At 40.3% G+C, this 15216-nt stretch overlaps 1 protein-coding gene across 1 annotated transcript in view; it reads left to right on the top strand.

Annotated features, from left to right (window-relative positions):
- Positions 1 to 5090: 5090 nt before the first annotated feature.
- The window catches only part of NUP107 (nucleoporin 107), a 27813-nt gene continuing 17687 nt past the window's right edge, over positions 5091 to 15216 (top strand). Inside the window, exons 1-9 of the mRNA XM_051608430.1 lie at positions 5091 to 5167; positions 5914 to 5999; positions 6885 to 6974; positions 8631 to 8746; positions 11102 to 11237; positions 11761 to 11864; positions 14224 to 14351; positions 14677 to 14725; positions 14919 to 14990. Coding sequence (XP_051464390.1) covers positions 5160 to 5167; positions 5914 to 5999; positions 6885 to 6974; positions 8631 to 8746; positions 11102 to 11237; positions 11761 to 11864; positions 14224 to 14351; positions 14677 to 14725; positions 14919 to 14990 — 789 coding nt within the window. The 5' untranslated portion in view covers positions 5091 to 5159. The remainder of the gene's footprint in view (positions 5168 to 5913; positions 6000 to 6884; positions 6975 to 8630; positions 8747 to 11101; positions 11238 to 11760; positions 11865 to 14223; positions 14352 to 14676; positions 14726 to 14918; positions 14991 to 15216) is intronic.

Below are 15216 nucleotides of genomic sequence, written 5' to 3'. Positions count from 1 at the left end.
GTGAAATAGTGAACATACAGTTCCTCAGCAGAAGTAGTCAGTTTGATCAAACCCCAGGAAAGTAATATTTTTAGAAACTAGGCTTTACCATCTAAAGATGGTGCTAAAAAAGTGAAATACACTTCCTCCCCTATACTTAGAACTTATCCCAGGTTTGTAAAATCAACACATCCTAAGCCAGGTAATACCTAAACCCCAGTATTTTTCTCCTTGAAAACAGGAAGGCTTCAAAGGAGCAGTGTCTCAGTTGTTACGGGAAGATGCATGACAAAATGATGCTGAGAAAGTGATGGACATGAAGTGTAAGAAAAAAAGCATGAAAGAATTTTCTTCATATTTAAGTAGTTGTGGCTTAAGAAGCTGTTCCTGCTGAGGAAGTGAACATCCAGTTCCCCACAGGAATTGGAACTATGTAAGCAGTTACCAGTTCTAGAAAAGTATCCTGTCTGCTGAAATTTTTTGAACAAACTTGTACGTATCTTCAGGATAACTGCTTTGTGTACTAATGCTGAAGTTTATGCTTGAACTACTTGTACAGAAACAGAACTCCTCTCATAAAGCTTTGGATGAAAATGTGCATAATTAGTATCTCGAGAACTAATGGAGTAATCTTCCAAATTCAGTGTTAATACACATGTATTCCTGCTTGTAAAGTTAGCTTATGCTTACAGTGCACACAAAGGCTGTGACTGCTTTATTTCTACCCTCATCTGAAATAGTTATATGTCAGTATTTAAATGTCTGAGCTTTCTGTGAAAAAAAAAAGAAAGTTTGTCCTGAAATATAGAAGTATTATTTAATAGAATTGCACTTTTCCTATTTGGAGTCTTTCCTGTCAGTATTAATTTATTTCTTACACATTACCTTGCTATTAATGCCCTTCTTAACTCTCAAATTATTCTGTGAATTGAATGTCTACTTGCTGAATTTACAATTATATTTTGAGACTTTGCAGGATGTTTTCAGATGTCCTAACAAACACACTGCAAGCTCAAACTAATGCTGCTAGTTATGCATAAAAGAACTTGTGGAAAAGTATTATAGCACTAGATACTGTTTCATAATGTGTACTGATAGTGCCATGCTAGAAATGGGGAGGAGAATCCTGCTGGAATTTGGATTAAACTGCATTTTTCTCCTTTTCTGGTGTGATTAGAGATGCTGTTTCCTCATGGATGAATGCTGAAGATGAGGATTTTCTTCTCTTAAAAAGCTGAACAAACTGTGGATGAATCAAACCTGATAGGTTTTTTCCCAAAGTTTTACAATCTTTGCCAGTTTGAGGAATAAGAGGGGAAGAAATTTTGCCATCATACAATGCTGGATGTGGATAGACTTCAGTTTAGACATACCAACAGCAGAAAGTGATTTCTAGATGTGAATGGTCAAAAATAGTGGTCTATATACAGCTGTCTGTGCTTTTTGAATTGTAAAATGAAGGTGCAGCCAAACATCAGCATAGACAAAGCTTTTTTGTCCAATTTTAAACTGCTGTCCCAACAGTATTAGTCTGTGCCTCACTGCACAGCTTTGATTTTGCCTGTGTATGGGGAGGAGACTAAAAGCAAAGAAAAAGTTGCTCAAATATGAAACAAAATGCAGTTGCGTATAGTTCTTCTCTAAGGTACCATTGGAGAAGCAGAGCTCTTAATCAAATTAAACTTTTACTTCTGAGTAAAGCACCTTATGCCTTTTTTTTTTTTTTAAAGGTTTATGAGCAACTTGAACATTCTTAAACCTTCAGCTTCTTTGTTCTGTAAAGTAAAACTCTGGAATGATACTTAAATTTGTTGCAAAACTTCCATTCTTAATGTGGAACTGTAAGCAAAGTTCTGTGGTCTTGATTTTGTTCTCAATGTTGCAATATCTGGGCTTCACACAACAGATAAATGTGGATTTGTCTTCTTTTTCTCTGTTTGGGTTTTTTTGGGGTGTGTTTGTGTTGGTTTTTTTTTTATTTTTGTTTTATAAATACTCTCCAAAACCATTTCTTTTCAGAATTTTGACTCATCAAGCAGAGGGGGGCTTCCTGTTTTCAATGAGATGTTCTTTAGGGAGATATTTGTGCATGGAGAAAGGAATGTCTTCATAATTCCACTGTACTCACTTCAGCCTCAAGAAAGAATATTTCTTCCAGACAACAAACTCTACTACAGCTTCATTGTTTTAAAAAAGTTCACTGCCACCTGGATTTTTTTGTTTGTTTGTTTACTTGTCTCGGCTGGGGTGAACTACTTAATTTAAAATACATTGGAATTTGTGATTGATTAATTAATATAGTATCTCTTCACTACCATAAACTTCTGGGGAGGGGGCATTTCTGCAATCTTGAATACTGAGTGAAATTACAGTAGAAGCTACAGTTCCCTCTTTGGCCAGTATACTTTACCTTTTCATACTGTGTGTCATTTTTACCTTATACTTCTAAATCCTGCAAGGAGGAGTTGGTCACTTCACTCCCTTACTAAGTGAAAAAATCTACATGTGAAATCCCAGTTCTCATAAATAGGGTTTACTGCTTGTACCATGCCCAGTACAACAAAGACCCCTGGCACTATGTCATGATTTTCAGACACAAATAAAATGGCTGTTACAAATTTGTCTCTTTTTTCCTTCTAATAAAAAAGGGGTTTTATCTGAGCTTGCCCAATAGGAGTAGGCATGGGAATCAGTTTCAGGTGAGACCCCCAGAAAACATGAATCTGAGTGAACACAGGTGTTTGAATACATATAAAGCATTAAAAAACAAACAAACAAACAAACAAAAAAACCCAAAAAAAACCCACTGAAATCTTGAGATTGGTTTAAAAAAGAAGTTTCCATGTATTTAAAAATGGAAACAATTACAAACTCCAGGAATGTGTTTCAACTAAGAAAATAATGGGCTAAATCATGAGCTTGCTTCCTTCTGTTACACAGAGGCGAAGTGTAGCACAAGTTCCATGGTTTGCTTTGTACTGAAAGCAGTCGTGCTGCTCTCACACACTGCCTGACAACAGCCTGGTGGTGCTTTTGATAGTTCCAGACTAAGGCTACAGTTAAGACTATGCAGGTAATTGATTTGTGAGCTGTCTATATTAAAACGTATTTTGTAAAGTGTAATTGGAGTTCCGAGTTAGTTAACTTGTTTAATCTAGTATATCCTAAACTTCAACCTAGTTCATCACTAACCTTACAGAAGGCTACTAGGGAGCCGAGGAATCTTGGGCATAACCTTACTTGTGTTTCTTAACTTGTGCTGGGGGCTGAGTTGTCTGTGCTTGTCCTGCCTGTGATAGCATTACTATCCCTCATGATATTGTAACAACGTGGCTGCAGTTAGGGTCAGTATTTTTAATTATAAATTTAAATTCAGAGTCTTGTATATCACTGACTGAAAAATTTGCGTTCCCTTCTCCTTCTTGGAAATGTAAGATGCTTGTATCCAGCTTTCAGTTCTTTTTTTTTTTTATTCCCCCCCCCCTTCTTTCTCTCCCATGAGATAAATGAAGGGAGATGCTAATCAAAAAATACTGCCCGAAAACACCTCCAGGTTTTTGCCCTGTCCTCCTCGTCCCCATACTGGAGCCAACTTGAAATTGCTAAGGTGCTTCCCCAGCCTGCATTTAAAGAGGCTGTATGTACTAAGACATGTTATTTTAAGAGACCAAAATATTTTATATTCTTTTACAGGGTTTTGGTTTGTTGTTTTGTTTGTATGTATTTTTTTAAAGCATGCTCTTAACTTCTTTTCAGCTTTATTTTTATTCAGCTTTGTTCTTATCAGTCATTGCTTTGAATAAACTTGAGGCAGCATGCAAAGGAAACATTTTCTCAGGCATGTTTGTATCTCATTTGTTTACCCTCTTCTGCCCTGGGAAAGGGCTAGCCTGACAGGGAAAAAGCTGTTGGCAAAGATTTGAACCAGGTATTAATTTGTGCATCGCTCTGTTGGGATTTCCTACTGCACTACAGAGACATAATGCTACACTGTTTTGAGAGGATGTGTTGAAAGGTAAAGTCTATTAAATATGTAGTGCTGAATTACAATGTAATAGTTCCTTTAACATTCTTACTGTTTTTTGCTGTAATGGGTTGTCGCCTTCACTTGTGCTTCTGTGTTAGCCTGCATGATTAGAAGGGCAATTTAGTCTTTTTTTTTTTTTTTAATCCAAAACTACGTCTACAAAATCTCCTCTCCGAGGGTCTTCTGTTTGGTTGTGTTCTCGCATACCCCATCTTCACCAAGCTCTTCAGCTTTCCTCTTTTTGTGAAGCCTTCTGAGGGCAGGGTCTCCAGCAGCTTCAGAGAGACACCAAGCCTGGGGTGCCAGGGCTTTTTGTCAGCATCTTAAGAAAGCCCTGGGACTTCGTATGATGTCTTGCAATTCTGCTGCCTTTTGCAGCTGTTTTCAGATGCATCCCTCTGTGTGAGGAACTTAATTGCCTAGTTTGCTCGAAGTACCCCTTGTAGCTGTAGACCCAAATACGCCCAAGTACTTCCAAGTGTTTACAAAGCGTGTCTGTGAACTGAAAATGCGTTGGGGGCAGTTCTCCTTGTGCTAGAGCACATCAGCTGTCAGTAGCACAGTCACCGGTACCGATAGGGCAGTAACAGTACAGTCCTGTTAGAAAGTGTGCAACATTCCTGTTAGAAAGCGTGCAACATTCCTTTTGGAGAGGAAGAGGAGAGGTAGTCTTAACTTCCTTAGGTTGTCCCGGGAGCTGCGGGCCGAGTGACCCCACATGGTAGCTGCTGCTTGGTGGTGCCAGCGGCCTGAGTTGCACAGGGAGAAAGGGGGAGAGAAGCAGAACAGCTAGTCTGTGAGCTGGTGGAAACAATCCAAGCATCGATAAACACGGCAGAGGGGCGAGCCTGCAGCCCGGCGGCCGCTTCCGCCGGGGCAGCGGCGGGGAGGCCGGGAACGACCTGGCCCGGCCCTCCCGCCCCCGAGGCCCGGCCCTCCCGCCCCCGAGGCCCGGCCCTCCCGCCCCCGAGGCCCGGCCCTCCCGCCCCCGAGGCCCGGCCCTCCCTGCGGGCCCCATGCCGGCCGGGCCCGGGCCCGGGACGCAGGCGCGGTGCGGCCGCCCCGCCCGGGAGGTCGCCGCTCTCCTTCCGGGCCGCGGCGCCGGCGGAGGCGGGAAGGCTGGAGGCCGGAGTGCGCCGGGCCGGGGGCCGCCATGGAGGGGTGCGAGCGGCGGGGGCTGCCGCGGGAGAGCGCGGGGCTCCGCGGTGTGGCGGGATGGGACGTGTCCCGCTGCTGCGGGCGCGGGGCGGGGGGCGCGGGGCGCGGATCCGCCGGGGTCTGAGGGGGATCCGAGGCCTCTGTCTTAGCGGGAGCCTTAGGTCGGTTTGGGTTCTGCTGGGGCATCGGTGGGGGAAGCGAGAGCTGTGAGCGGCGCGGGGGCCGCGGCGGGCGCGGGGCCCGTGCGGGGCGCTCGGCAGGCGGGCCCGCGCTCACGGCCGCGGCCCGCGCCCCCTCCCGCAGCTTCTGCCCTGCCGCGCCGTGGCTCTTAGGGCGCCGGCTTCCCCCCTTCTGCCAGACACCTGGGCTTTGTCTGCCTGTCGTCCTATGTGTCTGAAGAAAAAAATGAAATTGTGAAATAGTATCATTCTTTTAATTGAAATTTTGAATTAAAAATTTAACTTCATACTGCTGCGTCTCTTACTAGCTTTTTTTCTTTTTTTTTTTTTTTTTTAATAAGACAGTGTTGTGGTGCAGGAGGAACAAAGTGTGGGGTTTAGGACAAACTCATTTTCCCAAGCTGATAACCAATATCACATGTTCTATAGAGGACACTGGACGTCACTGCTAGAATTGCAGGAGATTTACACTTGTTTCCCAGTTGTGGAGTTACTTGAAGTAACAAAAAAACCTTTTGTGTTCTGCCTGGTTTCACTTGTTTGTTTTGTGTCTCTGTTGCTGTTCTTCAGAAATGGCTTTGGAGACATGCCCTCCCCCTGTGGTGTAGAGATGGTCAGACCTGGACGGAAGCAAAGCTCTCAGAAAAGAGTTTCTAGTATCCTTTTCCTGTAAAGACTTTTCACCTCTTTAATTGTTACTTGCTGTATTCACATGTGTTCTTACTACTGCTTTGATTTTGAGCATGTTGAGAATGGTTTTCAAATATACAGCAAGTTGCGCTTTGTTTTTATACCCATTTAAAGTGAGGAATGCATGATTATAATGTGAAATTGTTCTCTGGTTTGTGAGGTATTCTGAAATCAGCATTTTGCTGTTGAACTTTCTCGTGTTTTCCACTTCTCTGGTGTGTTTTCTGTGTGGTATTTTCGTGCATTAAGAAGAATAAAAGTTCAAAAACAAAACTGTGATTGCAGTATCTAAAAACTAGTAGGGAGGGGTATTAATGACTGAGTGAAAGTATGGCTAGGAAGTCTGGATGAGTTTGATTTAGAAAAATGCTATTAGTTCAGCAACATGATACATTACTTGGCCTTTGCAGGAGTACTTAGGGATAAGCCAAAAGATGCAGTTTGCCTTTTCACAGAATAGTATTTCCTCTAAATGGAATTTTCTCTCTCCCGTTCTTTTCCTGCCGGTGAGGGGGAGCTTTTTTAAAAATGGTTTATCAAGCATAATGCAGCTCCTCATGGGGTAAAGGTATTCTCTTTGGTCTGAGCAGCCCAGACCTGTTGTGCTCACATCTCTGAACTTCACTCTGTGATGTCCCTTTTAGCCCTCTAGCTTTTAAGCTTCTCGTGAAACATTTTGTGGCTTAATTAAGGCTTATGAATGGGACTTTCTGCTTTAGTCTGAAACATGTGTAATCTTCATAATACTTGAGCTACATATAAATATTTTTCCTTTCAAAGTATTCATAATTGTTTTGAACAGAGCCAAAAGCATGTTTAGGATAATGTTTCTTAACTTCTTTATTAATCAGTTCTTACATCCTTGGATGACACTATTGGAAACATGACACCCAGAGGACAGTTGATTTCCCGAACTCCTAGTTCGTTGCTTCGCCAGCCAGGTAAGACTGCTTGCTTTCTTTAGTATTTAGTTAAAGGGATAATATGCCCAGAATTCATCATTTATAACAATTCATAAGAAGAAAGGCATGGACATTCTGTAGTGGGTCCAGTGAAGGGCCACAGAGTTTATTAGGGGTTTCTTTTCCAGTTGTATAGTCCCTTTCCTGTAGTGGAACATTTAAAGATTTCTCATGAAGTGCATCCATTATTTACTTTCTGGAGGACAAGATTTTTTGCTTCCTTTTATGTCAGTAGCCCCTAATTATGGATTTGGGAGTATTAAGAGCTGTATTTGAGGATTATTCAACATATTTCTTTTCTGCCACCCTGTAAATTCCTAACTCTTGAGTCTGTTGTATCATATGGGTAGGAGGGTTTATAGCAGTTATTTTCTGGTTCCATGGAGGAGAATGGTGACCCATTAACAATTTAAATGCTTTGATCTGTAACTTCAGAGTCAGATTGTTAATGTTAGTAGCCATAATTCTGGTTCTACAGATTGAAAATTGATGGAGTCTGATGGAAACTGAACATTCTCTTTATTTTGTGATAGTATATACTATTGTAGATTTCAGCAGTCCTCAAGTGCAAAAGGAAACATTAAGGATCTCGATGCTGACTGAAGCTGTCTTGGTATCAAGACCTGCTGTTGAGAGTTGTACAGGCACTTCTTTCCAACTGTGCTACCGAAACTTCAGGACTATGTGTTGTTCCCTTGTTAGCACTGTTGACACCGCTCCTGATTTGTCTGTCACTGTCTTGATGCAGCCAATGATTTTAGATGGCTTCCCAGGCTCTTTGTGATTGATAAAGTGACCAAAGCAGCTATTGTCCTAATGCCAGTTGTGTGGTCTTTGCTCTGTGCAAAGGGCTGTTGTGGTGGAGCTCCCTGTTGTAGGATGTGGCATTTATTGTCTTCTAAAGCAGTGTTTCCATGTAAACACAGGTCAGATATTCCTGGGAACACTAGACAGTGCACTGATGTGCAGGAGTATCTGGAGCAGATGTAGAACTTTGATAGAGCAGACTTGAGGTTGCCTTTTGCTTTAAGGGTTTGTAGACCAATTTCCAAGAAAGAGTGATGGGAGATTTCTCATGATTTATGCTCATGGCATGAGCATACCGACGAATGCTTTAGTAACTGAAGTGCGTCACATATTCAGTGCATAAAAGCACATTCAACTTGGCTTCAGACTTCTCTCTGGAATACTGCTTCATGTGAGGAAGAACTGAAATTACAATTTATATGCTTTGTCTTTAGTTTTATACATGCCTTACTTGGAAAACTAGGATTGGATTATGCTCCATGCTTGGTGATCAGGGGTTTTGTATAACCCTAGTGTAACTTGATGTGTAGATTATTAAGTTCTATTATTGGAAATTAACCTTGTTATTTCTAAGTGTCATTGGGCCTAAGTCTTATTTTTAATTTATAATTGGCATCTGTGGGTTTGGTACGAGCCTTTTGTACCAAGGAAGGAGGATAAAGATGGACAGGAAGAAGTTACTTCTGCATCAGTTTGGTTTGTTTCATGTGTGACTGAGCAGGGCTTCATAAATACTTCGGTCTCTGTTACAAGATTTCCTTTTCAGCTCCTCAGTAGAGCATAGTGGCCTTAAATACTTCTTTTCAGAAAAGGCTGTCTGTCTTTCAGGTACTGCACTAAGTCGAAGCTCCATGAAGTCATCAAATATGTCTTCCATCCTGGGAACAGGAGGGAAATCTCCTCTATTTCTACCAAATTCTGGACTTTTCGACAATCTGTCAATGGTAACGTGGTTCAAGCACCTTTTTCTCTATTATTTCTGTGAAACTTAAGCTACAAGTTTGCAGTGTTTCAGTGTTGTTTGCACCAAGGATCAACTGTGAGTGGTGTAATGGTAGCTTGCTATCACTACTGTTGCTGCTTGCTATTCTAGTATTATTTACTACTGTGATGTTCCTTGAGATGATCCAGTGAGGAATAATAGAGGATTTTAAGGTCTTGCTAAATACACTACGTGTGTTAAGCTAGTCCTTATAACCTCAGCTTGTGACTACAAAAGTCTCAACTTTGCTTGTTTACAAATTCTTCAAAGATAATTGTTCTATATCAGGAAGTTAAACCTTCAGTGTTTTTCTAATTTTAGCACTCTCCAGTATTAGGCTTCACTTGGATGCACAAGTTTGGACTTCAGAGAACAAGCTCTTCTGATGACTTTTCGAATTATGTTAATTCTACTGTAATAATGTCTTTGGAAAAACACTGATGAAAAAAGTCATCAGTAGAGACATCTGAAGTATTCTATCTCTGTTTACCTTTAGATTAACTCAAAACAAGTTAAGATCTCTTTCTGTATGTGCATTTTAATTCATTCTCCCTTCTAGTTGTTTCTACAGTTTGTCAAAGCCCGTTTGTTTTTTACCAGCTTCCATGGCCCAATTGATCAACACACACAAAGCTTTGTCAGTGGAGTACATTTTAAGTTAGCATTTACTGCTCTGACTTGAGTCCAGTTTAGATTAGCAGGAGGAAACTTGGGACTAGACAGAGGCTTTCACAAGAGGATGATGGCAAATGGACTTAAGAATTATGTCTTGTGGAAATTTACTTGCTGGTAGATGAGACCACTCATCAGCCCTTTTTGTATTTCTCACAGAGACCGGATACGATTTTACTGGAACAGAGTTTCTTGTTGTTTTTACTCTATTGTCAGTGCTATAGGGTTCTGTTCTGGCTGGCTAGAGGGTAATAATGGCAGAGAGATACAAGGCAAGAGGAATTCTGTGGGTAGAAACTGGGGCATAAAAGGAAGAATAACAGGTACATGTCCACAGTTTTTAGTTATGCTTAAAAGACTGCTACACAAGGTCATCTGGTTCCCTGGTTGTACTTGTTTGGGTGGGACCATTTTCATAGAATCATAGAATGCCAGGTTGGAAGGGACCTCAAGGATCATCTGATCCAACCTTTCTAGGTAATACTGTAGTTTATGTGAAATGGCTCAGCACCCTGTCAAGCTGAGACTTAAAACTGTCCAATGTGGGGGAATCTACCGCTTCCCTTGGGAAACTATTCCAATGTTTGACTGTCCTCATGGTGAAAAACTTGAGTCTTACTTGGAATCCCCCCAGGAGCAACTTGTGCCCATTATCCCTTGCCTTTTCCATGTGACTCTTTGTAAATGGGGAGTCTCCATCTTCTTGGTAGCCACCCTTTTAAGTACTGGAACATTGTAATAACGTCTCCCCAAAGCCTTCTTTTCTCAAGGCTGAACAAACCCAGTTTTCTCAGCCTCTCCTCATATGGCTTGTTCTCCAGTCCTCTGATCATTCTTGTGGCCCTTCTAGGACCCTCTCTTAAGAGTCTGGAAAAAGAATCAACCAGTGGCACATCTCTGGATCTTTGTGTAGCAGTAATTGCTGCTGAGAAAGCAGTTGCTGTCATGAGAACAGCTGTAGGAATCTGTCCAGTCAGTGCAGTGTATGTACAGTCTATATTCTGGTTTGGCCATTTTGCTGCTCTGATGTCAGATATGTTATCAGATAACTCCCCTAAGTTACCCCCCCCCAAATATGTCTTTATTTCCTCCTCTAATATTCTGATACTTGCTATTATTTTAAACGTGTTGCTTCATTCGATCAGATGGTTTTGAGCAATTCACCAAGAAGGTTAAAAGACTAGTAAATGGTTCCAATTCAAATTTTAACTATTTTGCTTAACTCCTTGCAGTTGCTTTACAACCTAGTCAGTGTTACCCTGTCTTTTTAAACTCTGAACAGCAAAATACTAAGAAAGCTAGCATAATGGAATATGAAACTTTGAGACATTTATTTAAGATGGAAAGTGATACATGCTGTTTTAAAGTAGACAGGCTTATTAAATTAGTTTCTACTTTAGTTATTTCCTGAGGAAAAAAAAAAACAAACACAACATTGAGAATTTACTTTTTCCAGATAAATTTTAATCTTTTCAGAGCTGTTGTTAAAGGTGTAGTTGCATCTTACCTATAGGTAGTTATTTAACTATTAACTTTCATAATTGCTCTATTTCCACTGTTCATAAAGATTGAAAAAACTTTGACCTCACCTTACAATAATCTGAGATTGCTCTCTGTTTTCCTTATGTTCTTGTTATCCTTTTAGTTGGATGAAAGTAACTGGACAATGGCACTTTCACCTCAGCAGCCAGGAATGTTTGTAAATCTAGACACGTCCAACATGACAGAAGATGTCACTATGAGTGCTGTACTGTTGCGTGAGGATGATCCTGGGGAAGCTGGTGAGACAATCAGAAGCTGGCATAATAGTCGACCACAATTTTTATTTGTGGAATATAAATACGTATTTTTTTTCCTGTATTATTTTGCTGATATTTCCTTGTCAAAAACAGTTGAGTTATAGAAGTTCAGAAAGTTAATCTCTTCCAGTTAACAGAGTTTTGAGAGTTTGTCTCTTCTGTGGAACCTGATGACACAAACGGGATGCTCTGGTCATGTGAGGCGCAAACTGGTTTAGTTTTGTGGAGATAAGCAAATACTTTTGTTAAAAATTTTGCAAATGACAGGTTTACAGCAAAAGTTTTATAATTAATCGACTTAACCTTATAGCTTCTGTGTACCTTAGTTGATAAGTTCCAGCTTTATGGGATATAAAGAGTTCATAACATCCTTGTCCTTGTTTAGATTTACAAAATGTTAGATGCCTTGTCATCAGAAGAAATTTATTTATTTTTTTAGTCCATTAGGTTTTTTTGCTGAGTTATGTCTGGCTAATGTGGCTGTTTCTTCTTAAATTTGTTGTAGCTACTATGAGCATGTACTCAGATTTCCTGCATTCCTTCCTGAAGCATACATCAACTACCATTTTCGATCTTGTGGATGAGTATGAAAGTATTTGCAACAGTCAGGTAAGTGGTTTGCTTGGTTTCTTATTTATTTTACAATTCCTTCCCAAAGTAGTATTGCTATTTTTCTTTATGCCTAGAAGTCACAGTGCTTAACGTAGATACTTTACAACTTCCAGCTGACTGCAGTCTTATGAGTCACTGAACACGAGCATTGAATAGCACCTCTCTTTCTTCATACACTGTTTTGGCAAAAGAATACCCATTGTGTAGCTTGCTGCACACTAAAAATGTCATTGGGCTGCCATTCCACTGCAAGTGACGAGTGACAATAAAATTGAGCAGATATATAGATGTTTTTGTTAATTATAATAATCTGGATTAAAAAGTACATTTTTGGTATAAATAAATCTTTGTATTATGACACTTTAAGGAGTTTTCTGCTATATTACTAACAAGCTGGCAACAAAAGGCTCAATGTCAGATTTAATGTGTCTCTGCTTTTAGGCAGTTTTTTATTTGATTGGCTGCTGACTGACAGTTTGGAATCAGTGGGGTTTGGCAGTTTGAAAATAAGAAATGATGATGTTTCTGTCAATACGTGTTGATTACAAAAGAGAGAGGTGGACAGATAATTTTTTCAGAGACTTCATACCTGTGTCTATGTTAAGAAAAGGTGTTCTTGGTAGAAGGTGTCCCCAGGTAGGAAGCAGACAAGAGAGGAAATTAAATGTGAATGTTATTATTTTGTGAGATGGTGGACTTCTGAGCTGAAATGGATAAGAAAGACTCTTACATTTCTCCTGTTTGAGGATGTAGATACCATCTACAAGATCATGGAATACTGAGTGGTTGTTTTAAGCCATGTGGAATTGAGTGGAGTTGACTATATATTTCCAAGGTCCTACAGAAGTAGAGTGAAGGATGCTGCTCCAAGGAGCATCTTTGGATGTTGCTGATGGGGCTTGGAATGGGGGTAGAGGGACAGCCCTGAACTCTAATGCTGCCTCTTGGCTGCACCCAGAGATCAGCCTGGTGGCTCCTAGCAGCCATGAGCTCTTTTCATATTTTCTAGAAGGTTATAGGAGGGAATGGAAGGAAGATCATGCTCCTCTCTTGTATCGTGATGGTACACAATTCTTTTCTCCAAGTCTGTTGTTCACCTCTCACTTGAAAACTGATTAATATACTGATGCCTGACAAATAGGATGTAAGAGTTTGGGGTTGTTCTTGGAAGTAATAGGAGCTCTGGAACTAGCTACTTCTGGAGAACACTTGATTGTTTTCTTCATAATCACAGAATGTTAGGGGTTGGAAGGCACCTCTGGAGATCAAGTCCAACCCCCCTGCCAGAGCAAGACCACCACAGAATCTAGGGCAGGTCACACAGAAACCCATCCAGACAGGTCTTGAAAGTCCCCAGAGAAGGAGACTCCACAACCTCTCTGGGCAACCTGTTCCAGTGCTCTGTAACCCTCACAGTAAAGAAGTTTTTCCTCATGTTAAGGTGGAACTTCCTGTGTTCTAGTTTGCATCCGTTGCCCCTTGTCCTATCACAGGGCATGACTGATAAGAGACTTGGCCCCTCCTTGACACCCACCCTTCAGATATTTATATACACTAGTAAGATCCCCTCTCAGTCTTCCCTAGACTAAACAGCCCCAGGTCTCTCAGCCTTTCCTCATAAGACAGGTGCTCCAGTTCCTTAATCATCCTCATAGGCCTCCATTGGACTCTCTCAAGTAAATCCCTGTCCCTCTTGAACTGGGGAGGCCAGAACTGGACAAAATACTCCAAATGTGGCCTCACTAGTGCAGAGTAGAGGGGGCGGAGGACCTCCCTCGACCTTAAATGAATAAAGGAAATCAATTTAATCAGTAAAGGAAAATGCAGTTTATTTGCTGTTATGTTGTAAATTATGTGGTAAACAGCAGTTTGGGTTTCTTCATTTAACAGAGCTAGAAAGGAAAGGGTGTCCTTCAAGCACTGGTAAGTGCAAAAATGCTGTCACAAATACCAGTAGGGCTGACTTTGTTTGGTATTGGTGTATATGGAAAAAAAGTTGGGGGATTTGGTAGTTTGTTTTTTGGTTGGTTGTTTCAGTGGTTGCCTTCTCTCCCCCACCACCCCAGTCTTTTGGTGCTTTTTAATTGATCAGAATAAGTGTTTTTCATCCTAGGTTTGTACATTGCACTGCAAAACAAAGCTACTCTCTGGGGTTATGGCCTCTAGGCTGTGTTAATGGTATTTTGGTAATAGTTAAGGGAATTTATGGTGTGGAGCATCATCTACCTGTTTTGAAGATATGGTAATCAAACTTGGTTGTTGAAAGCTTTCAGGACAATGAAAAGATCGCTTGAATGGCCAAGGAAAAAATACAATTATGCACAGTTTTAACTACTTATAAATTTGTTTACCTCAGGTGAATATACTAGGGAAAATAGTTTATCGGGCAACTCCTGGACAGCAAAAGTTCTCAAAAACTGCCAGTGTCTTGTGGCTTCTCAAGCAAGAGATGGTTACTTGGAGACTGTTGTCCTCACTTTATAGGTAATTCCTTTGAAAAACACTATATTTTTGTACAGAGCTGACTTTCTTGGATATATTTTTTATGAGTTTATAAATATGGAGTGAAGCAATTAAGTACCTATTATTAATCTGTTTATGGAACTGGGTACTGATATATGTGTCTGTTTATTTTCTATTTACAGAAATTAATGTTGCGAATGGGCCTATTTTTACTAGCTTCTCAGCTTTTCCTAGTATTTTAAAATAACATTTTTGTAAATATGTTTTAAAGCGCTTTCACTCATGAATTCTGCTGAATTTTATCAACTTTATTTTAATCATGAACATTTTGCACTGTCATTTCTAGAGACAGAATACAGTCTGCACTGGAAGATGAAACTGCATTTGATATCACAGTAAGCTTGCACTTCTTGGGATTTTTTGTTAAGCTATATAATAAACTAAATATAAGCTTGTGGTTTATGTTTACAATCTCAATATTGCAGCCATGCAAAATTCAAAGATTGAGTTATGGGTTCAGTTTGGTGTTCATGGATTTGTGGCCATTTTTCTTTTCCGTGAAGTAATAATCATCTGTTTCTTGAATAGGTTTTAACATCTAGTGAAAAGACAAATGTAGACAACTTGTTTCAGAAAGACTCACTTGTTCGACAAAGCCAGGTAGGATGGAAAGTTTTTCATATGAAAATGGAAATAAAGCAGTAGATGCTTAATATTTATAACACTAGTGCTCTATGCACTTCATTAAGCAGTTTGTAACACTTCTATCTTTATACTCACTGAAGTGTGTTATTCTTTGTATACATAAAAATTAATGCTTTTTATTTTCTAAAGATAGTTTGAAGAGGATGGGGGGCTGAGAGCTACTCCCATTTGTAGGATCTGT

This window comes from Apus apus, chromosome 1, assembly GCF_020740795.1.
Source record: "Apus apus isolate bApuApu2 chromosome 1, bApuApu2.pri.cur, whole genome shotgun sequence".
NCBI classification, from domain to species: domain Eukaryota; kingdom Metazoa; phylum Chordata; class Aves; order Apodiformes; family Apodidae; genus Apus; species Apus apus.
The sequence above is the reverse complement of the archived record's forward strand: the minus strand, read 5'-3'. Positions and strand labels throughout refer to the sequence as shown.